Source organism: Podarcis gaigeae (genome assembly GCF_964106915.1).
Source record: "Podarcis gaigeae genome assembly, chromosome: 7".
In the NCBI taxonomy this organism is placed as follows: Eukaryota; Metazoa; Chordata; class Lepidosauria; order Squamata; family Lacertidae; genus Podarcis; species Podarcis gaigeae.
This window is the reverse complement of record NC_139683.1, coordinates 57018664-57041437: the sequence shown is the minus strand read 5'-3', so window position 1 is coordinate 57041437 and position 22774 is coordinate 57018664. Positions and strand designations below refer to the sequence as shown.

The window sequence follows — 22774 nt, the reverse complement described above, 5'->3', positions numbered from 1 at the left end:
AGGTCTGAAAATATGAATATCTTGTGCTCTGGATACTAGGTGAGAGCTTTTTGCAATACAAGTAGCTGTCTCCAATTTATCTCCTGTTAACATCCATATCTATGAAGTAATTGAGAGTAGTTTAGTTGACTATTATTTGTCTATTGCGTTCACAAAAAAATGCAAATGTGTTCCTGAGCATTGTGTTCAATTGCTGTCTATCAAAGGAATTTCTTATTATATATCATTAAACAAAAATGTACAGGTCCCCTCTGCTAAGGATATGGTGCAGGGTCCTGCTGTTGAGGCCAGTAGTGGATGGTGCGATGGGGCAGAAGTGCTCACCTGACCTCTTAGCAGCAGAGTTGCTGCTTTATACTAAGAGTGGGAGGTACAAGTTTGTGGGGAGGTTGGGGCTGTGCAAATGCACTGGCAGTGTTAATACAGCACTCCTGCCAGCATGTTCACACAGTGCTGAGCTCCCCACCATCTTCTATCTCCCACTCACCTTCCCAGGAAGCAGCAGTGATTCACTAGCCAAGAGATCGGGTGACCAGCACTACTCCTGCCCTCGCCCCATCTGCTACTGGTTGAGGCTCTGTGTAGGAAGATGGGGTAGTTTAGGTTGATAGGACGAAGGTCATGTGAAGTAAGTCAGTATTGTGTCTGTGGCTGCATTCATGGAATATTTCATAGAGAAACATTTTATGACAGTTGCAGGTACAGAATATATTTATGTGAACTTTTGTGTACATTCTTCGTTGAATAGTTATCTATTGCTGTAATAGTTAAATAAGTCTTCCATGAGAAGTGACAACATGGGTATAAGAGAACTCAGCTGGGCTTCTCCTTTCTCTCTCTTTAGTTCTGCGGCCTAATGTGCAGGAGCTTATCCAGTATCCAAACGCTCCTTCTCACATGGTAGCAGACTGAATCATTTGCTATTTGTGGAAATAAATCTACCATGCAAAGACAACAAATTTAAAGAAACAAGTTAACTATCTGACAAAACAAAAGCTAGTACCTTTATTCCAGCATTTCGAAGCATCTCCAGAGTTGGCCTGACATCAGCCTGTAGCTGATCTTCAACTCCAGTGAGACACAGTAATTCCATTTCTCTTTCTAAACTCTCCACAACGGCGGCCACCTTGAGGGTTCTGTCATGTATACTTAATTTTGCTTGGTTGTATCGATTCTGTTTACAAGACAAAAATACAACTTTATATACATAAAAGGTTTTTACTTGTTGCCAACTGGGACACTACCGTAAGGATGTAAGAGCGGTCCTGCTGGGTTAGTCCAACACTCTGTTCTCACATGGGCCAACCTCAGGATAACAGCATTCCTCCCACTTGTGATTCACAACAACTGATATACAGAAGCATACTGCTTCAAGACAGTGGAGGCAGAACATAGGCATCACGTTTAAGTAACCACTGATATTTTTATGCTCAATTAATATCTTAAATCAGAGATTTTCAACCTTTTTGAGTCCACGGCTCCCTTGACCAACTACATACTTTTTGTGGCACCCCTGGGGAGCTCAGGAGCCCAGTTATGTCACCCCCTTGTCTGCAGAGCTGGCAGCCGCTCACCCTTTTTCAAACACCCTCCCTTGGGAGTTCTATGGGGAGCCGCAGCTGCCACTCCTAGTCTTGCCCCAAAGAGAGGTGCCTCTTCACAATGCCCCACATGGGCCTGGGAAGCACCCCCTGACCAGCCCCAGAGGCACCATTCGCCTAGGAAGCTTGTAACCTGGGACGCTGCAACAGTTGTGCAAGCCTTTGGGAGGCAGAGACACGAGAAGGCATTAGAGGAGACAGGGAAGGAAAGAGGGACAGAGGCCAGTGTTCTCGCAGCACTCCAGACCATCATTCAAGGCACCCTAGGGTGCCACAGCACACTGGCTGAAAACCACTGTCTTAGAGGAACAACATTTCATAGCTCAATGCTTAGGAGACAACAAGCCTGAAAACTTAAAGATGAGGCTTTGACTGTTGACAGCCTTCCTTGCTGCCAGATTTTCTCCTCCACTCAGAGATAAGTTTGAGAAGAGGGCAAGAGCTGTGACGATGAATGGCTGGGAGGTAGCTTCATGGGGCTCAGTGTCTTTTCAAGCTTTCTTGAGAAAAGTCCAAGCTTTCTCAGAGTTTTCTCCTAAAAGCCCACAAAGACTGAGCTTATGATGAAACAAGCTAGAGTAGATCTCACTCATCATTAGTCTATATTAGCCATTCTAAATTATTTTGAAACACTGAAGTATTTTGGATTAAGTGTGTTGTTAAACCCAGAGTAATACAAAAACATCAGTATAGTATGAGGGTTTTTTACCTCAAAATCCTGATACTGTTCTTCGGTTAATGATTTTTTGGCAACAACCAGAGTGCGTAGTCCTTCTCTTGCCATGTTACCACACTAAAATTGCATATAATAAACAATAAAGCATAGTCATAAATTATGAATCAGAAATGTCTTTGCAAGTGATAGGGGCCCATTCACCAAACTCAAATTAATAGGCTTTGATATCACAAATGAACAATCAATGTGAAAAAAACTCTAAGGCTGGAAATGGTGCAACATCCTTTTGCAAGTTTCTCCCAACTATTCAAGGGAGAGTTACACCAGCTCCAGTCCTTTCTGAAAGGGTGGGTTCAGAAGGTGGTTCTAGAGGATGGCCTTTTCCACCCCAGAGCTACTGGCCTTTGTGGCGCTTCAAGCTTCCAGCCTCTCACATTTCTAATGCTCACTTACATCTACTATTCAAGAGAGGCAGTGAAAACCTGAAAGAAGTGGCTGGAGGCAGTTCTGGGAGGGCAAGCAAATAAACTTAATCCAAATAATATAGAAGTATATTGGTTGAGAAGACCACCGATGTGGTTTGCAACCAGTTTTTAATAGGATTACTCTACAGTTGAAGTGCCTGGGGGCAGAGCTTGCTTGTACACCCTTCTCCCATCCCCAGTTTAACCTTTTACATGTTCAGACAGATGCCTGAACAAAGTTCTAGACTCAGTGTTATCTTTAAAACATATAAAAGTTAAAATACTAAAACAGATTGAAATTACTTCAACTTTCTAAGCATTTGGGCATCTAAGCATCTACAAGCTGCTGTTATCTCTGTGGTTAGGCATGCCTTTCAACTAGCTGAAGCTGGTAGCTAACTGTAATCCTATCTGGAGAAAACTGACCAGGCTTCAGCAAAACATACACTGGTTACATTCGGTCTAGGCTACTCTATATAGTGAGTGCTTCTTTTAAAAGCAGCCTAGAAGCTTCATCAACTGCAAAATTCAGTCATAAGAATGACTGCTGGGTCTAGGTGGTTTGATCATATAATATACTGATTTTTCATCATCTGCATTTGGTACCCATTCATTGGTGGTTTCAATTTGAAGTGCTAGTACTAGTCTTTAAATCCCCAAACAATTTGGTAACAGATTATCTGAAAGATTGCTTTCACCCATGTAAATCTGCAAGGCCCTAAGAGGCCCCTTTCTAGAGCCCAACACTAAGGTCTATCAGGTTGGCATGTAACAGGGTGAGGGCCTTTTCAGAGGTGGAATTCCCTCTCTCAGCAATTCTTTGCCCTCCTGTCTTAGTCCTTTAAAGCTGCACCCAAATACTTCCTTTAAATTTATCCAAGCCTTGTATTGATTCTACTGCTGTCCCCTCATAGATGTTTTACTTTGATGTTTTAAAAGATTTAACATGTTTAATAGGTTTGTTTTAAACACTTTTATTGAAAAAATGTGATGACTTGCCATAAAAGGTGGGATAGTACTATATTAAATACATAAATTGATAGTAAAAACAAGTAAGTGTCCTGGAAGTTCTATATAAAAATAGCAAATAAAGTTGAAAATGAGGAAGCCTGATTGTGAATATTCAACCAAACATTTATGTGGGCCTCTACATGATTTTTAAGCCATTGCTTTATTTCAACAAGTTTCATTCCTGCCCACCCAAGCTACACATATTAAAAATGATTTTTAAGTTAGGCTAATGTATCTATGTGTCATAGGAGAATTACTATTACCATAGCATAAACATGATTGGCAGTAAGTTTATTTTGTTAAATTAAAACACAAGAATTAAAAATAATACAAAACAGCAACATTAATGATTCTTTAAAATGCTTGATGCTCTCTGTCTGGTGCAAAATGATTATTGATTTGACCTCATAATGCTAAATAAATTAAGCAAGTATTTTACAATTAATTGTAGATCATTATCGCCAAAAGTAATTTTTATGACACTTTATTAGCTCTTCAGGGAGTTTAATTTATTCATGCCCCTGATTAAATCAAACTGCCTCAAGCAGGTATTGATTTATATTGCCAATACCATTATGAACATGCATTGTGTGATCATCACATTACCATATTGTCTATATGTAAGGTCAAATTAAGACAATTGCTGGTGTCTAGTACAGCAACACAGTGCAACGTATTTAGTTTGTGAAAATAAATTTATTTATAATGTTACAGTAAAAATGTATGGCAGTTAAAAAGAAAATAAAAGAAAAAAGTTGGGTGCATCTAAAGAAGCTCTTTCAACCTCATTTTATATGTTTATTTGTTCTGGAATGAATTCTGAATACTTAAAAAAGACATCCATCTGTTGTTTAATTTGAGAGTTAACTTTCTTCTTCTTTTTGCATTATACAAAATTTCTAAACCACTGCAACTCTTTAAAACCTATTAGTGATACACTTAATTGCATTTCCCAATCCATTATTTCTTTGGTTCATTATTTCTATCTTTGAAGCAGACAGATGTTATTGGACTGGAAGCCATTACTATTTTGCTTCTGTTCTTTAATTTCACAGTTCTACATTTCCTTATGACAAAGTAAAACAGTTACTTTTTCTCTTCAAATTGAAACAACTGTTTTTAACATTTCTTACCTCCTCTTCTAGCCAGTCATTATACTGAACAATGGAGGACATTGCAACATCTGCACCTTTCATGTAAAACGTAATTTCACCTGTAGATTCATCCTGCAGGGGAAGATACTATATATTAGAAAACAGCATAGTCTACTCATACCACAGGCAAATACCCATAGCCTTTGGTAAGTTCATAGAATCATAGAATCATAGAGTTGGAAGAGACCACAAGGGCCATCGAGTCCAACCCCCTGCCAAGCAGGAAACACCATCAGAGCACTCCTGACATATGGTTGTCAAGCCTCTGCTTAAAGACCTCCAAAGAAGGAGACTCCACCACATTCCTTGGCAGCAAATTCCACTGTCGAACAGCTCTTACTGTCAGGAAGTTCTTCCTAATGTTTAAAGTTATTACCAAAGACATAAAGTATTTGAGGAGGACAAATCAATATTATTCATATAGTAAGCCAACTTTTATATTTGAAAACTTACATACATTTTCAAAACAATAAGCTTTCATAAATATATGACCTGCAAAACAGATGAAGAAAAAGACTGACAAAACTTACTCTCACTATGATTCCCATTCGTTTGCTTTCAGATGTAAAAGGGAAAATTTGCAGAATATAATATGTCAGAATCTGTCCACTGGGGGTTTTCAGCTGCATTGAAGTTAAATCCCTGCTCACCAAAGTAAGACCAACACTTTCTGTCCATTGTACCAGAGCTACCTATAAAGAGAAGTAAGTTTTGATTGTCAATTGTATCCAGTGCAAATAAAACTGCACACAAACAATTGTCTATGATTAATTGTAGAAATCTAAAAACTTAAAAAGCCAAATATTTTTTGTACCATATATAAGCCAAGGTATGAAATACCAGGCCAACAAAATCCCTTAAGGATTGCAGTACACAGTCGTACCTTGGAAGTCGAACAGAATCCATTCCAGAAGTCTGTTTTACTTCCAAAACGTTCAAAAACCAAATTACGGATTCTCATTTGCTGCAGGAAGCTCCTGCAGCCAACCAAAAGCCGTGAAAGCCCCGTTGGACGTTCAGATTCCAAAAGAACGTTTGCAAAATGGAACAATCCCTTCCGGCTTTGCGGTGTTCAGAAGTCAAAACGTCCGAGTTCCAGGGCATTCGGGATGCAAGGTATGACTCTACAGGTATTCATAAATCCATTACAAACAATGAAAAGCTCATAACTGTTTCCCATACAGTTTGGTACCAGTGGTGTGTATACCTTTTTATGCTGGAAATTGAAGGAATCTGAAACACTGAGTGTTGCTCTATAACAGGCTGGTTCAACACGCAACCCAAAGGCCACATGCAGCCCTCAAGGCCTTTTTTGGTGGCCCTTGACAACATTTGACCCGCCGCCCTCACGCTGCCTTCCCAAAACCGGGTTAATGAGGCTCTGGGTTTTGGTAATGAGGTGTGAGGGCTCTGCCAGGTTCCTACAGTCCACCCACCTCCTTCCCGAAGCTTAGTTACCTTCAGGATAGAGGTAGGAAGACTCTAGGACCCAGTGGGCCTTCTCTAGGACAGTGGGCCTTCTCCTCAAAGCCCACTGACTTGCTTACCCAGCTTTGGGAAGACAATGTGAGGGCTGGGGAGCATCAAATTTTAGGCTCGATTCCCCCCCCCCCGAAAGCACAGTATTCCATGTTGACGTTCTCTTGTGGCCCACTTGGTATGAAAATTTGAGCTGTCCTGTTCTATAAAGAACCCAAAGAAGAGCTAGCTAAACTGACCTGCCTTCATTAGGCATGCATCAGGAAATAGATGTTACTAGTAAGAAATAAAGAAAGAACTCAGTGCCTAGTAATTAATGAGCAAAGTTTATTTGACTATAGTGGGGGGGCAGTCTGAACGATTTGCTGCTGCATGTGTATTATTGTAAGCATCAGTAAATTAAAATATGGTGAAATGATTATTATATGAGAATATAATAAAGAGTCCAAAATAAATACACTTTAAAATGTCATTTTCAGATGCACAACAATAGCTGTTTAAAGTTTGTCTAACAAGCTCACTATATTAGCTGCAAATGATCCAATACTCCAAAGGTTAATTTTCAATTTTCACAGTGAAAGGTTACTATTACATTCTGACCTGTAAATTGCATCTTTCCGTTAATACCCTATCATCTCATTTGTGTCCCTTTGCAACGAGGACTTGAGTGTTCTATATTTGGTGACTCACATCTGTTTATTATTTAGTTTATGCATGGCTTCACATGCAAGTTGAGTTGGCAGTTTATAGCACAGCTACATTTTAGATAGTTATACCTGTGCTAACGGATAAGGTCAAGGAGCCAATAGAGAAGAATCACCAGGCTTTTATATTTATTAGAGAATCACAAAATATCAGTATCTGGTAGTTCAGTCAAATATATTAGCCTATCAACAGTACTCAAAGAAAACTAGGCTTGGATCCTAATCTTCTGCTTCATTTATAGGAAGAAGTTTCTTTTGATAAAATGAAGTCAGGCTCATGGAAGGGTCCAAGAGTGCAATTTGGATGAGAGCCATAACAACCTGGAATACAGTGTCTCCTGTGCTACCGCAAATCATTCAGCCTTGCTCCAAATGGAAATGGAACAGGAAGAAAACTTGCCTAAGAAAGGAAAAAGACCACCTCTTAAGGGTGTCTTGCCCTTTTTTCTGACTCAAAAGAGAGTTGGCAACTGAGGCCCTTCATGTCATTCCACAACTGAGTGAAGCCCAAGGTGCTTTAGTTTGGTGGTGCCCCCCCCCCCAGCTGTGGGATGCTCTGCTCCCTGTGGCACAACTGGTACCAGCACTGTTCAGTTATCTACACTGACTGAAACCCCATCTCTTCTTCCAGCTTTTTGGTGGGGATGGGGGCTGAGCTATTAAGGCACCTAGCATTCTCGTAGGAAGCAGATTAAGCAATGCAGGTTTTGAGATGGTTTTACTGATGGATTTTATATAGTATGTTTCTATATTGTTGTTATTTCAAGGTGACCAGCCTTGAGATTATGTACAATAAAGGCAGAATATAAATCTTTCAAATATATAAAACAAAAAGCCTTTCCTGTCCCCAAATAAGGTTGCTGATTAAAAAAAAAAAGTTTGGAGGAGAAACAGGGAGTGGATTTGAAAAGTGAGTTCAGTTCTGTACTAGAAACTAATTCTTATGCTGAGCTTGTGCACAGATCTGCTATTTCTGAAATTTTATACACACACACACACACACATACACGATGCCACAAGCCTTGAGTCTGCCCCACCTCTAATTTAGAAATGTAACAACATCAATTTTAACAATTGTACAATTCAGCAATTTTAATAAGCAATATTTCATATGATATGTGGCCACTGTAAAATTCCTTCGATGTACTCTGGGAAAAATATTTCACAATCACGTCACAATGTAAAATGAGGCTTTTCCACTCTAATTTGCATATGGATATTTTATCATTGTTGTGAACATTTTTATTAAACTTTGTATTACTTTTTATTTTACTTTACTTCCATTACTCTTCCCTCACCATGTCTTCACAAAATATTAACATAATGTTTAATATTTCAAATGTGGGATGTTTTGGTATATGCACAGCTAAAGTGTAGCAAATAAGTGGCTAGTTCATTAGAATTAGCCATCATTAAAATTGTGACTAATCCATCTTCACTGACCAAAGAGGGGCAAAGGTCTTCAATGGCTCCTGTTCATAGTAAGTCTCTGAATTATTTGGGCTTGTGACCTTTGAACTTATTGCTCTATTTACTAAGTTCATATCCTTTTATGACTGTTCATTTAACTGGGCATACATGTATGATAACAGAGCATCAGCAGTTAGGTTTCATCAGTGGAATTCTCAATATGTTCCCTTTCCTTGGTATGCTGTAGAGGGCACAAGGAGTAGACAAATGAAACTTTCCATTCTTTCAGAGAAAATGAAATATTGATCACTTATCATAAGAAACAATGAGCTTGGCATAAGTAGAGCTCATGCTATGAATACAGAATAAGTTACTTATCTGAAACTACAGTAGCTACATGCATTATAATGAAGCTTCCCATTGGTCTTAATTCCTTCAAAATTTGTTATCAGGCATTTCAGTGCCCATGAATATTGTGCATTACTTGAAACTGGGTTGTTCCTATTCATTCATTTATTGTGGAATGCTTTCAATATATTCTGTGAAGTTTTAATGTTTTAGCAAAATAATGATATATGCTTGAACTATTTACATATTTTTTCTTGATTGTCAGCTGTGAACATTTTCTGCCATCTTAAGACTATATGGTACATGCTGCAATGAATACTAGTATATGCTGTCACATATGGAAATGTGATCAGCTATAAATTATCAGAAAACACTGCATTGTTTAAAAACATTGAATGCAGAAAACCAGTCTGTCAAATGATACTGTTGCTTATTAACCAAATATGTTTTGATAGGTCAACAAATGAGGTTAAAAAGAAAACATCAATTGAACCATTTCCCTAAATAAAGCTCCAGGGTGCAATATTCACAGCAGTATATTCAATAAAAATGCTTTTAAAATGGTAGTTGTGTGATTGGGAAACATTGCATCATCTGTCAGCCTAACTGCAAGAAAGTTCAATAAGCTAAATAATGAACCATTTACATTATTTTCCTTAGGCTCCAGTGATTTGCAAGGATAGCATCAATAGAGCTCTTTAAAAAATTATGATAAAGACCTTCTGGTCTTTTCACTTCTAGCTTTCTTTTTGTGATACAAAGAATTTTAGGTTATCTGAACATTTTCACAACTTTATTTTTGCTTATGACTAACACTTTTTAAAAAAATTCTCAAAAAAACAAATTTTGCAAGAATTTCAGGAGACATAAAGTAATTGTAATGATCACAAAGTAAAGCCGATATTCACTGAGGATGGTCCCTGACTAGATTGTATTCAGAACAGATACACTAAAATGAACAGATGGAAAGCTGGTCATGTATAACTTAAGTCCATTAATTCCAATGGGTCTATTCTGAATTTTACCTAGCCAGATACCACCATAAGATTATTCCCCTCATTTTGTCTAATTTCTACTACGCCAAAATTAAAGGGTGGCCTCCAATAGCACCAGTCCTCTTGCAAATGGACTTCAGCTTTCTCAACAGGACTCCCTTCTTCTCCTTTCTCTCATATCCACAAAATCTGTTTTACAGGGTTGGGGCACCCTCTGGAGCAGATAGGGGCACAGGGGTGGCAGCGGAATGAAGAAGAAAGGGGAGTCCGCTCATGTGACAATGGATATGGCTGATAATGGATATATGTTGCGATCATGCATATCAAGGCATGTGAACTGTCTCTTGCTAAAACGGTAACTACCGTTAAGCTTGACATTGATACCAGGTATCCTACAAAAGGTATCTACATAATGGCTTTCAAATTTAAAACCAAGAAAACATAGTAGAATATAATATAATATATGGAGACAATTAAAATAACAGCAGCACTTCAGTGATAAAAGAGTAATCCACTAAAATACTAGCTACCAGACCATCTCAGACTTCATGAGGCCAGCAAATGCTATTCTAAAAAAAAGGCTCGGGCAGCATTTACCAGACTCTTCTAGGCAGAAAGTTCAATGGGGCTGGTACTGCCAATGAGAAGGCCTCAGACCTGGAGGCACCCAAAGCAGAGCACCCTCAGTTTCAGGTACCCACTACAGAGCGTTTTCTACCCATTACTCCCATCCACAAATTCAAATTTAATAAATTCAGAAGGTGATAAACAATTCAATATATATGTAGCTAACATGCAATTTAAAAAAGGGAAATCAAACAGTTTTTCTTTGTGAATTCAGAACTAATTATTTAAACATCATTACTGAATTTTATAACCAGAATTCCCAGCTCATTTAACTGTAGTTACATGGAACCATGCTCATTCAGAAAAATCATTATATGTCAATTATATTGTGGTTTATGTATATGCTGATTTTTGGTCCCCAAAGTGGGGTAAACAGAATAGTAATACGAAGAAATGTACAATAAAAATTCAATAAATATGATGGCTAGCAAAACAATATAAAACAGCAAAAAAAATGCTGGATAGTGCCTGACCTAGGTGGTGAACCAGCCAAAGTATAATGGTGAATGACTAACCTGGCACTGTCTCACTCAATCCAGTGACTGCCTTTCATTCAGTGTTCAGTGTTGTTGTCACTATTCCCTTCTTGTTACATCAGGGCACACAAGCAGGCCCCTATGTCCTAAATGGCCTCTCACCAGGGTCCTTGCATAAAGAGGCTAGCCCCTCATCCTCACTAAATAAATGAGTTTGTTTCCAACCATGGGCTGGATCCAAACATGACCTTCCTCAGATGGCTTTAACCAACTGAAGATATATTGTAAAGATTGCCACACCTTCTACCATTGATTTGGCAGATGAATTTTCCTTTAAAATCACAGCATTTCAGAGGCAGTATAGCAATGGCTCTTGTATTCTAAACATATCAAACTACGTATCTGCACTTTGTGTGCCATTAACTGTTGCAATGATATCAATGCTTCTGCAGTTGTAAATGTTGTTATGCTCTATTCTAAGCATTGCAAATACAGTATAGCAAGGAGAACCCAGTTGTTATTTACTACATTTCCCTTAAAGGTAAAGGCAAAGGTACCCCTGAGCATTAGGTCCAGTTGCAGATGACTCTGGGGTTGTGTGCTCATCTCGTTCTATAGGCTGAGGGAGCCAGTGTTTGTCCGGAGACAGCTTCTGGGTCAGAAACAACATTTACCTTCCCGCCGGAGTGGTACCTATTTATCTACTTGCACTTGGCATGGTTTTGAACTGCTGGGTGGGCAGGAGCTGGGGTTGAACAATGGGAGCTCACCCTGTACATTTTCTGTAGCAAGTGACAAATATAAATATCACAACTTAGTTGAAAATATAAAAATTATGATGGAAGCCTTACCTCATCAGGGCTAGAAGCTTGGTAAGTTCTGTTTTCATCACTGAAGTCCTGATCTACCTCAGCATATTCTGTTTCTCCAGTCACTCCTGCTCGGGATTCATATACAGGTGTAACATTGTGACACAATGCAATAGCTTTTACTGCTTCATGTATTCGACTGCTGACAGTTTTGCGAACTTTTGGTGCAGAAGACTGCATCTTTCTGGAAGGTGTTGAGCTTGTACCATTTCCACTTGACTGGGAGTGCACCTTTAAAATATACACAGAATAACCAGATCAAATAAAAATATAGCTCATATATACCGTATTTTTCTCTCTATAACACGCAGATTTTTTCTCCTAAAAAGGAAGGGGAAATGTCTGTGCGTGTTATTGAGCGAATGTGTGGTCCCTGGAGCCGACTAGGGCGAGCGCAGGAACAAAAATCAGGCAAAAATCAAATCACGTGTAGGAGAAGGGAAACCTGAAAAGAGGAAGTTACTGCCCACCCGCTTGTGTTTCGTTGCTGTGTTTGCTCAAACGGAACAAAGAACAGGCAAATCCCCTCCCCTCCCCTCCAGGCAAGCAGAGGGGAAAGCAGAGCGTCCTTCCTTCTAATTCCTCTCCCTGCTCCTCGCAGGCAGCCAGAAAACATGCAGGTGGGAGAGAGGGAGAGAGAGAGAGAGGGCTGGCTTGGGTGGGTGGGGGGGAACTTTTGCCTTTCTTTCTTCCCTCCCTTAAATCCCTGTCCTGCATTCTTAGCCAGCTGCTTCTCTGCACACCCCTCTCATGCTCCTTGTGCCTTCTGTGTTTTTCCTTCCCTCTCCACTTAAAATGTAGTTACAAAGCATGGATCCACATGGATCCTCAGGATCTTTGCATTGGGTCACCCCAAATTCACCATCAGATCACATAGCATGTCCATGGCTACAGCCTGCCCCCCCCAAATCACGCACCCACTGTTGCTTGGGGCTGCGATGGTGCCAAAACGTGGTTAAAAAGCATGGATCCACATGGATCTCAGGATCTTTGCATTGGGTCACCCCAAATTCACCATCAGATCACATAGCATGTCCATGGCTACAGCCTGCCCCCCCAAAATCACGCACCCACTGTTGCCTGGGCCTGCAATGGTGCAAAACCGTGGTTAAAAAGCATGGATCCACATGGATCCTCAGGAACTTTGCATTGGGTCACCCCAAATTCACCATCAGATCACATGTCTGTGGCCACAGCATGAAGCACAAAAATGATACATCCACTGTTTCATTCAGAGTTCCCCCCCCCCTTGTTTTCCTCCTCTAAAAACGATGTGCGTGTTATGGTCAGGTGCGTGTTATAGAGCGAAAAATACGGTATATTGAAGCAGGGGTGAGAAACTTCAGGCTTGGCCTTCCAGGCCTCTTTGTGGAATGAGGATAGCTGGCCATATATCTACATTTATCTATACGTGGGTGGGTGGGTGGAAACATATGGCTTCTGTCATAAGCAGTCTACTCTACAAAGGCAAAACTCACATCCATTGCTCTGCCCACTTTCACCTGTGAACACACCAACCACTGGAAAACAGTCCCTGGAAATTGGCCACAAAAGAATGAAGCCTGAGAGAATGAACGGCTTCCCCATCCCTGCATTACAGGTATGAGTTGAACCTGTAGTTTCTTGCCAAGAATACCTGACAGGTTATGGCAGGGATGGAGAACTGGATTCAGCTGATAGGCTGGATTCTTATCTTTCCTACCCACTTAACAAGCCACTTTTGACAAGCAGATGGGGCTGTCCCTAGCCTAATGTCACCATGATATCAAGTGACCCATTTTCCTTTGCCCGTTTGAAATCAAACCATAGCAGGCAAAGCCCAGCACTTTGAAAGTGTCAGCCATCTGATTTGTTGGCCCTTGCAAACCCTGTGCCTCTTTGGCTACACTAGGGACTTCCTGGTAGTAGACTCCCTAGTGCTACCAATCCCAGTGTTGCTCTCTGTCAGCACCAATCAGAGCTTTCAGTGAGTCCCACTTGCAAACAAACAATTGGAGCTCACTCTAAACTCTGGATTGTTCCTTTGGCACCATGTCCTTACCTGCCCCACACCTGATGTTGCATATGACATCAGGTGTAGAACAGGCATGGTTTGTGGGAAATGATCTCATGGGACTATTGGAGACTTGTGAAGGGCCTAATAAGGTATATGGGTCAGAGGTTCCCTAACTCTGGGTTAGGTGTCTGTATATTGTCTTCACTTGGTATCTTCCTGAGTTTTAAAACCTCTTTGTTATGGTGTCCTCTTTATTAAGCTTCCCTAGGCCTTATAATTTCAGTAGGAAATGAATATATTTCAGACAAATTCTTCAAAGCAACTTGCAAAATATTGCTCCTCAAAATATTGAGGGATATTGTGAATTTAACAGAGTTTCAAGTTACATGCTTTCTTATAAAGCTGGGGGATGGAGAATAGAAAATTACACCTGACTCTTCCATTAAGCAGGGATGTACTGCTTTAGGGTAATTTTTCATGTTACTTTTCCTGATGTGTTGCCAAGAGGGGTACTGGGAAAGCCAGAAGATGTTTCTTTGCACCTTCCAAGCTGTCAAAGGTGGCTAGGACAGACTGCATTTAAGGAGTTGGCTATCCACACATTATAAAACCTTGTGGCTTCAGGCTGTTTTCAATATGTACTTTAAGAGTATGAATCAGGAAAGTTAACACGGGAAGAGTTCCAAGATAATGTATGCTAATGTTAATACTTCTTGGAGATATTTTAAGCTAGTATTACTAAACAATTCCTCTCACCTCACTTGTATTTTCAAACCAACTTTTTGTTCTCTATAGGGTAACACCACTGAAACCCCGTTTGGCAAGCAAGCATTTCTTTTTGACTCCATGTACTGATCCACTGAACCGTGAATATTCTGCCCATCAAATTACAGTGTAGTCTAATAAAGGGTTTAACTTTCTGATCATCTGGCACTGCTTTTCAGCTACTGCTTTAAACCTTTGCATTTACATTCTGCTAACACTGATGCCATTATAGCCACAAATAAATTAAGCTGATTTACTCCTTCTGAATTATGTTATGTTTATTGATGCTTGTATAATTTAATTTCACACAAATTCCATTAAAGATTATGCCCTCTATCACAAAATGCTTCCAGTGGGGAAATATAATCAGGTTATAATAGATTTGTGTGTTGCATTAGAGTGGACCTACTTGACTATTGTCATCTTAATAATAAAACTGAACACAAACAAGGGGAAAAATCAATGCCACGCAAGAACTACTGTATAACTGGCTGCTTTAATAATCATTGCTTAAATAAAAGAATATGCCATACATACTTTTGGAAGCAACAACTATTAAACCATTATTTCTCAAATGATGGCCATTTCTCCATTTTTCATACTAATAAAATATGGCAGAAGTAAATTTGTTTATTAGGATATTTATAACTGGGGGTCGGGAGAGAAATTGTACTAATAAAATAATTCTTTCTCAAGCGAAATAAACTATCATGTGTTGCTTTTTTAATTGCAAAGCTTTTGAATTTAAATATGGTAAAATCCTCCAGTTTGTTCTCTAATCTTCATTTCAAAGTTAGTTTAGGCTTTGAAAAAGAATGAGGATGTATCAGGTAAATAAAACAGACCTTTCTGCCTGGTGGTTGTAACAGCAGCATAATGTATGCATGCACTAACAACTATCAGCTAAATCTCAGTTTCAATTAAACTTCTATGGATTCATGTTAGATATTTTTTTACCTACATGAGGTTGGAAGAATTTTTGTTTTTCTTACAAAGAGAATATATTGGTATCCCAAACATGTATCCCAAATTAAGAAACATACTTTGGCCTTCTCATATGGATCTGTTCTGTAGAACGTGCAAACCCCACTGCACTTAAAGGAGGGAAGAAGACGACATACAGAAACCAAATAAAAAAGTAACATTGATGTTTTAAATTATCTGAAAGTTAAAACCTTGTAAAACGAAAAAGATGTCACAGGAGGGAGATGGTACCACTTATCAGTAGTCTATGGTAGGTTTCATTAAAATGGTTGGAGCTTGCTTAGTTTGTATAGCACAGAGAACTATGAGCCAGAGAAGTTCCCAGTTTAAATCTTTCCTTAGGCATGAATTCACTTGGTGCTTCAAGCAAACCCCCATCTCAGTTGTTTTCCTACATCTGTATAATGGGGTTAAAAGTACTGGAGCATTCTGTGCTGAAAGTATATGAAATAATCACTCTGGGTGAAGACTATTAGTTGAGAGCTTGAAAAATTCTTTAACAGAAGTCCTGGAGATGTTTATAAAAATATAAACTGGGATGAAAGAATGGGACATTTTTTAATAAAAAACTTTTTGAAAAATCTGACTTTTCAGCAAAATAAGATACCATATCTTGGCACTGCACCAACCTCCCTACCGCCTCCCCACTCCCAGTATCTGCAGTGACACTGGTGGCAGGACGTCAGTAAGTGCTGCCACCCCACCCTCCGCTACTGCAGTCTGATGGTCTTATACTAAAGTAGATTGGTTTGAGATGACAGGAGGTACGCTGTGGTGAGGGAAGTGAACTTTGCAGTTCTTGTTACTGCTCTGTTTCAGGACCCTTGTTTTGCAATGCAAGCACGTAGGAAGATCTTGCAGCTTTGACCAACTTGGTAAAATTAACACAATTAACATCAAGAGCATTTTTTCATAGTACACATTTTTCTAAAACCTATATTTGGCTCTGAGATTGTTTTACAGTTGTAGTAAGGAAAGTGACAAGCACAAAATACCTGGGAATAGGAATTGATAATATGATTCTGAATTTCATCCATCGTATCTGTTCCATATGACACAGTGCCGAGATGGAGGCGTTTAAATATCATCTCATTCTGGGTAAGTGTACCTGTAATATAAACATCAAATATCCAGCTCAAATAATCAGTTTCTTTATGGGAACTTTCTGCCATCCTAAAGAGCCTCCCATGTTACTAGCTTTTTTAAATGTATCTCAGTAAAACTGCAATCCTATACCCACTTACCTGGGAGTAATAAACAGAACATGAAGGCTGCTGTGAAATTAGGTTCAGGATTAGAATAAAATTGTCAAGCTCCAGTATTCTCAAGGTAGTTGAGCTGAACAGCAGATACCCCTATCAAGACTAGAAAGTAACTCTGGTTCTCTAGTAAGACCTGACAACACTACTGAATACATAGTTTTGTGTTTTGTTTTAAAGCACTCAGTCTGGATAGTGGGAATGTATATATATATTTTCACTTGAATTATTATTTAAACAAACGTGGCTCCATTTATTTTAAGTACTAAGTTGTCCCCAGAGGGCATAATACAGTCCAGTTTTCCCCTCCACACCTTTATGCATAAGCACTTGTCAAGCTGTTGTGGGGAATAGGGGTTCTTGGCGCAGTCTTGAAATCTCTGTCTAGCCCATCCTTTTTTATTAATAAAAGAATGTGAATAGATGGAAAAGGACATGGAAACTGCACCCAGGACTCACCTTCAGCCTGGTTAGGACAGACTGCTTGTGCTGTACACACATCAAAAAGCTAGAAATGGGGTTACATTATGTGTTATAGGAATCTTAACATGGGCAGCTGCTGAACTCTAGCTTAAAAAAAAAAAAAAATGCATCCGTAAATTATCTAAGAGTAAATTACATCAGTAAATTATCTAAGAGTAGATCACATTTATTGATGCAAAAGAAGCTAGATGAAAAACATTGCCAATTTGGATGTGAAAATATGCACATATACAAAAATTTCAAGATACTGTCACTAACTGATTGGCTACAGCCTTCATTAGTTAACACAACATCTAACTGTTAAAAAATATGACAATCCTAAAATACTTGAGTGTATAATTTTCTGGACCTTTGTGACAGATTTCACACTTCTATGATTTCACTATCTGTGCTATAGAAAAAAGTATACAATGCTTTAATTTCTATTTTATCCAGAGTAGTGTCTGAAATTATTCGAACAGTAAGGCACTCCAGTATACATTCAATGTCTTCCAATGAGATTTAAGCATGCTTATGTTTCTCATATTGCACAGCACTCACAGTTACAATAATGTCAACATTAATCAAGAACTGCAGAAAAAGAACATTTTGACAACCACTTGGGAAAATGTGTGGAAAATACCATGTGGCAAAAATAAAATCCAGATACCATGTTGTCTTAAACAGGTCACTGGGAATTATCACCACTTCCCATTTCAACAAATTTAGCCTGTAATCGGTACTAAGCCTTGAATTTCAGAATCGACATAAATAGTATGCTTTTAGAGATCACTTCCGATCTGCAAGAAACTACAGGGTGTCAGTCAACGAGTGACATTATGTTCAGCGCTGTCAACGGTGACATGCTTGATTCCAAGAAAGCTTTAATTGAAGGTTGGGTGATGCAGGGTGCGATGATGAAGCAGAGGCCAGAAGTCATCACTGGACAGGTTCATGTGCTAATTCAGTCAAGGAAGTTTGCATACCATGTTATTTAAGCCTCAGTACAGGGTGAATGATCCCATTCTTTGAACCATGGCGAAACTGAAGTTACATTTGTCATTTAACAATTCCCCAGGATGTATTATTAATTAACCTCTTCCCTCTCTTCTGTTTTTAAGCATTCTAACATAATGCTTCTGAAAGATATGAAATAATAAGGGCTATTTCAGAAAATTATTTTAATACAAGTATGGGAAACGGTGACTAACATAATATACAGCTCAATACCCTTTTGGAAAACAGAAAATATTCTTTTCTGTAAATTTAAGTCTTAGCTTTGATCTCATGCTCTCTCTCAGTATGTCAGCTAAACACAGCGTCATAGGAAAGAAGAATGCTAAAGCACTGGAAACACTATAATTACTGTTCTGAGATTGGATATTGTTTAGACAGTTAACATGCAGCTTTTGCACCCAAAAGGGGACACCTCTATTTGTGCTCTTGAGGTATGTTCATGGTTGTCTGATTTAGATCTTTCTTTCCAACTGCACATGGCACGGATTCAACTTCCCCCTTCCCTTGATTTGTACAATATTCATGACTTACTCTTGATCATACAATTATCAGACCAAATCAGTTTGTAACATGTCTCTGGAGAAGTAACTTTATTCCATTTCACACACGGACGTATTTATAATAAATTAAAGTGCATATTTAGAGTTCAGTCCAGAACCATAATAATCAATGGAATTTCTGCAGTTTCCTTCAGTGAGGCATCAATCACTATGTGCCGTGATGCTGCATCCAATTATGTGCACTTAGTCCCACTGAAATTAATGAGTATAAGCATATGCAGTGTGTTTACAAACCATCCTAATGTGCCAGCAGAATTTAACACTAGAAGATATGCTCATGGAGTTCATTCCATCACTGTAAAACCTGGAAATAGACAAAGCAAGCTTTCCTCAGCTGATTAGATATAGGTAAACAAAGAGGTATTTTATGAGGTATGCAATACCCAGGACGTAGAAAACTTTACAAGTTTAAAACTAGTGCTGCAGTTGTGCCATGAAGCAAGCATAGTAAATTATTAGCAACTTTACTTAATAGTAGAGATGAGCTGAAGTTCAGAAGGTGCCAATTTTTGCATCATTTTTCAATCATTTTCAATCATTTTAAAATCAAAGCAGATTTATTGAATAAGTAGTCATGGCTCATGACTGCAATACAGTGCACGAAAAGCAAATGCTAACAGTGATCCAAAGCCTCTGAGCGGGGAAATGTCCTCCTCATATGTGTGATTCAAAGAGCAGGGCAAGTGCTGTTCATTTCTGTTTTTTGATGTAGAAGCAAATAAATGGAATGTCTGAAGCTGGGAAGGAGGATGGAACTGTGTAACTGCACAGATGTAACTGGTTACGTATAAGCAACATAGTTTTCTTCTTTGTGCAGGCATATATATGGTGGAGGGTGCAACTGTAGGTAGGATAACCAGACTATTGAGGGCAGTCAGCACTGGTTCAAAATTCTGTTGCTTGAAGCATAATCATTTTATTTGTATGCTGCCTTTCCATAGTTAAAACTATGCTCAATGCAGGTGGGTTACCCCACTAGAGCTGACAGGTTGCAAATACTAGCTTGCAGGATCCTGAATCCCAATCTACCAGTATATAGGAAGATAACACATGTCTGCCTGCACAGAGACCATGAAGCAGAACAAAGAATTACAATTTAATTTTCATTTATACCTTTGAAAATAGGGACAGAATCCAATGGCGCACAAGCAAACTACCGCTCGCACAAGGCTTCGTTTCCTCCTCTCCTCCCTGCAGCCCCCTGTGCATTGCCAGAATCTACTATGGAGGGTTTCCCTATCCCCTGAAGCAGAGATTGAGAGTGCAAGTAATGCTGCAGTGGGGGAGAAAGGAAGATTAAGTCCCATTGCACAAGCGTAAGTCTGTTCCTCTTGCACCCTAAGTTTACAGCAGTTATACTAAAATGTTAATCTCATATAGCTTATCGTAAATGGTAAATTACAGAACCTTTAATTGGTGAGGTTTGCTAGTTTGAACAGAGGTTTCAAAGACACGAAGCGGGCACAGCAGCCATCAAATGATCAAAAGACACTCATTTAACACATAAGGAAAGTATCTTAAACAAAAAGTTTGTGTGAGATTGTTACAGCGAATTTTTAATGCTCTTTAATGAAGCAACGAGTTTTGTCTATGAGTGTATCATTAAACACAGAAGAAAGCAGGCAAATAAGAAATTAATTTCTAAAGATAAAATCCTGCAGGCATCATTCCATGGGTGACAACAGATGCAGTTCACAACAGAATACCAGGGAAGTTTTCTTAAAGCAGATGCAGAGATCTCTGATTAAATATTACTAGATGCTAGTTTGGCCTAATACCAAAATTCTAATAAAGCCACAATGAAACAAGCAAATACTGCTTAGGTAATTATAAGCAACTTTGCTAGGAGTTGCAAGAGAACATAACCTTTCATATTGTGTAAACAGTTGCTTAATTGGTGTGATATTTTCAAGAACATCTAGCACTCAGGCATCAAACTCAAAAAGGTTGGAGAACCAAAATCTCTCAACCTCAACCCTGTACAGGGGTCACACACAAACTTCCCAATTTTAATGGTGAGCCAGTAACAGATCAGTGGCTAACTTATAAAAATAGCCCAAGACAACACCAGCCACACTTACTTCACAACTCTTTCATAAATTGCTTCTAAAAATTCCAGTTTCCACTTCCCTACCATCTAAAACTTCTTTCAAGATGCCATTGCTTGCCCTAAAAAAAGCAAAGAAGCAGGAGCAGCAGGTCCCCAAATCTGAGTATTGCCCAGCAGTTTGGATCAAGCATTGCAGAGACTCAGAGCCTCTTTAAAAGCCCCTTGGGTCTTAATGTTTGACAGCCCTACAGCAACAGCAATGATGTAGCTCCTTATCCAGTCCATAGGAACAAGGTAGTTCTTCCAGGAGACCAAGATGGTAGGTGGTATAAGTATAAAGAACTTTTACTAATTATCTAAATCAAAGGTGGGGAACATTGTGCTGACAACAATGCCCCCAAAGTTACTAACAATATGCATAATGAGATACGTACATGCAAAGCTAATTAACCACACAAACCCAGTGCCACATCTAATGCAGAAAATGCCACTAATCCAGCCATTAATTATTCCTTGCAAGTGATAGCTTTCCTTCAGTAAGCATACTGCACTCTAATTAAAAGTTAGCACCCTCTTATGTTATTTCCTGGGAAATACAAGCTCAGGGGTACACAATATGATTGGTTAAGATGTCTGTTTGAATCTGCTACAACTCTGTGGCAGGAAATTTAATTGATGTGAACCCTGACCACTACTCATAACTTCTGTATTTTATTTAATATTACCTTGCTCATTCCTGGACACCAGTGAAAACCCCGTCAAAATTCAGGTCACCACACACTGATAAGCCCCTTCACTCATATCCTCAGGCAGATCAGCTTTTTGGGACATATCCAGAAAGCTGCTCTGCGTCTTCAAGATGCTCTAATACCCTCAACTGCTGCTGGAGCTCGCTTCTCTAGCTTTAGCCATTATCCTTTCATTGCCTTTCTCATCCCCATTTCCCTGCTTATGATCTGTGTTTGTTATTTTTTTGGATCTAGTATGGGTACCTCACAGGAAGGCACAAATCACTGTCTATCTAAATAAGAAGGGGTTTTCCCCTACTTTTCAGACTATGAGGGTTCTTGAGAACCTGAAGAATATATATTTGGCCTTGGGGTTGGCTTGGTGGCACTGCAGAATCCTCTAAACCTAACTGTGATGGTGCACAACATGTTGCAATGAAATCCACTTATCAGCTTTCCTGTATTCAACTGTATGCCAAGCCTCTTGTGTCCTTCTACTTTTCGTATGTCATAGATCTTGCTCATTTACAGCTCTTGCAAAAGCTGAATCTCAGCTATCAGCAAGTGATCCCTTCTTCCAAGTCAGTCTCCAACCCCCCTTCTCCTGGTGCCCAGTCATTAGTATCCAGCCACCACTCCTCAGTGTCCAGACAGTCCCTGACATCTAGTGATGGAGTTGACATCCGTTCTATCCTTAAGTCTTTTCTAGTCAACTGCTTTCATTGTAGCAAACCTGTGACTGCAAAAAGCAAAACATCATGTGTGTATATGTCCTCTTACTCAATTTTTTACATCTGAATTAGTGCCACTATGGCATCATATATGCAAAAAACACAGATGTGTGTTCACTCTGCTCATTATCACTCTTTCCTTCCCCGAAGTAGGTGTGAGAGGGTAGATGACAGTCTGGCAAAACTATATTGTTAAGAACATATATGTAAGAACATTGCTATGCCTTTCACTCAAAAAAGAGACTTATCTAGATATTACTGAGAAGTGCTTTTCTCAAAGGAAGAGTATTCCTGTTCTAGCTGTCTCCATTCATCACTCCTGTGATGAAAGAACAGTGAGTTACATAGGAGGATTCATAAGGAACAAATTCTCTCAGAGAGAATATATGTACATATGGAGGCTCTCCA

At 39.2% G+C, this 22774-nt stretch overlaps 1 protein-coding gene across 13 annotated transcripts in view; it reads right to left on the bottom strand.

Moving 5' to 3' along the window:
* The window catches only part of ATP9B (ATPase phospholipid transporting 9B (putative)), a 118411-nt gene that overhangs the window by 9284 nt on the left and 86353 nt on the right, over positions 1–22774 (bottom strand). For all 13 annotated transcript variants that reach the window (XM_083746878.1, XM_083746873.1, XM_083746877.1 and 10 more), the window contains 7 exons: positions 16555–16667; positions 11797–12045; positions 5437–5598; positions 4886–4978; positions 2311–2394; positions 1004–1174; positions 1–99 (listed from right to left, as the gene is read on the bottom strand). In XM_083746878.1, coding sequence (XP_083603004.1) covers positions 1–99; positions 1004–1174; positions 2311–2394; positions 4886–4978; positions 5437–5598; positions 11797–12045; positions 16555–16667 — 971 coding nt within the window. The remainder of the gene's footprint in view (positions 100–1003; positions 1175–2310; positions 2395–4885; positions 4979–5436; positions 5599–11796; positions 12046–16554; positions 16668–22774) is intronic.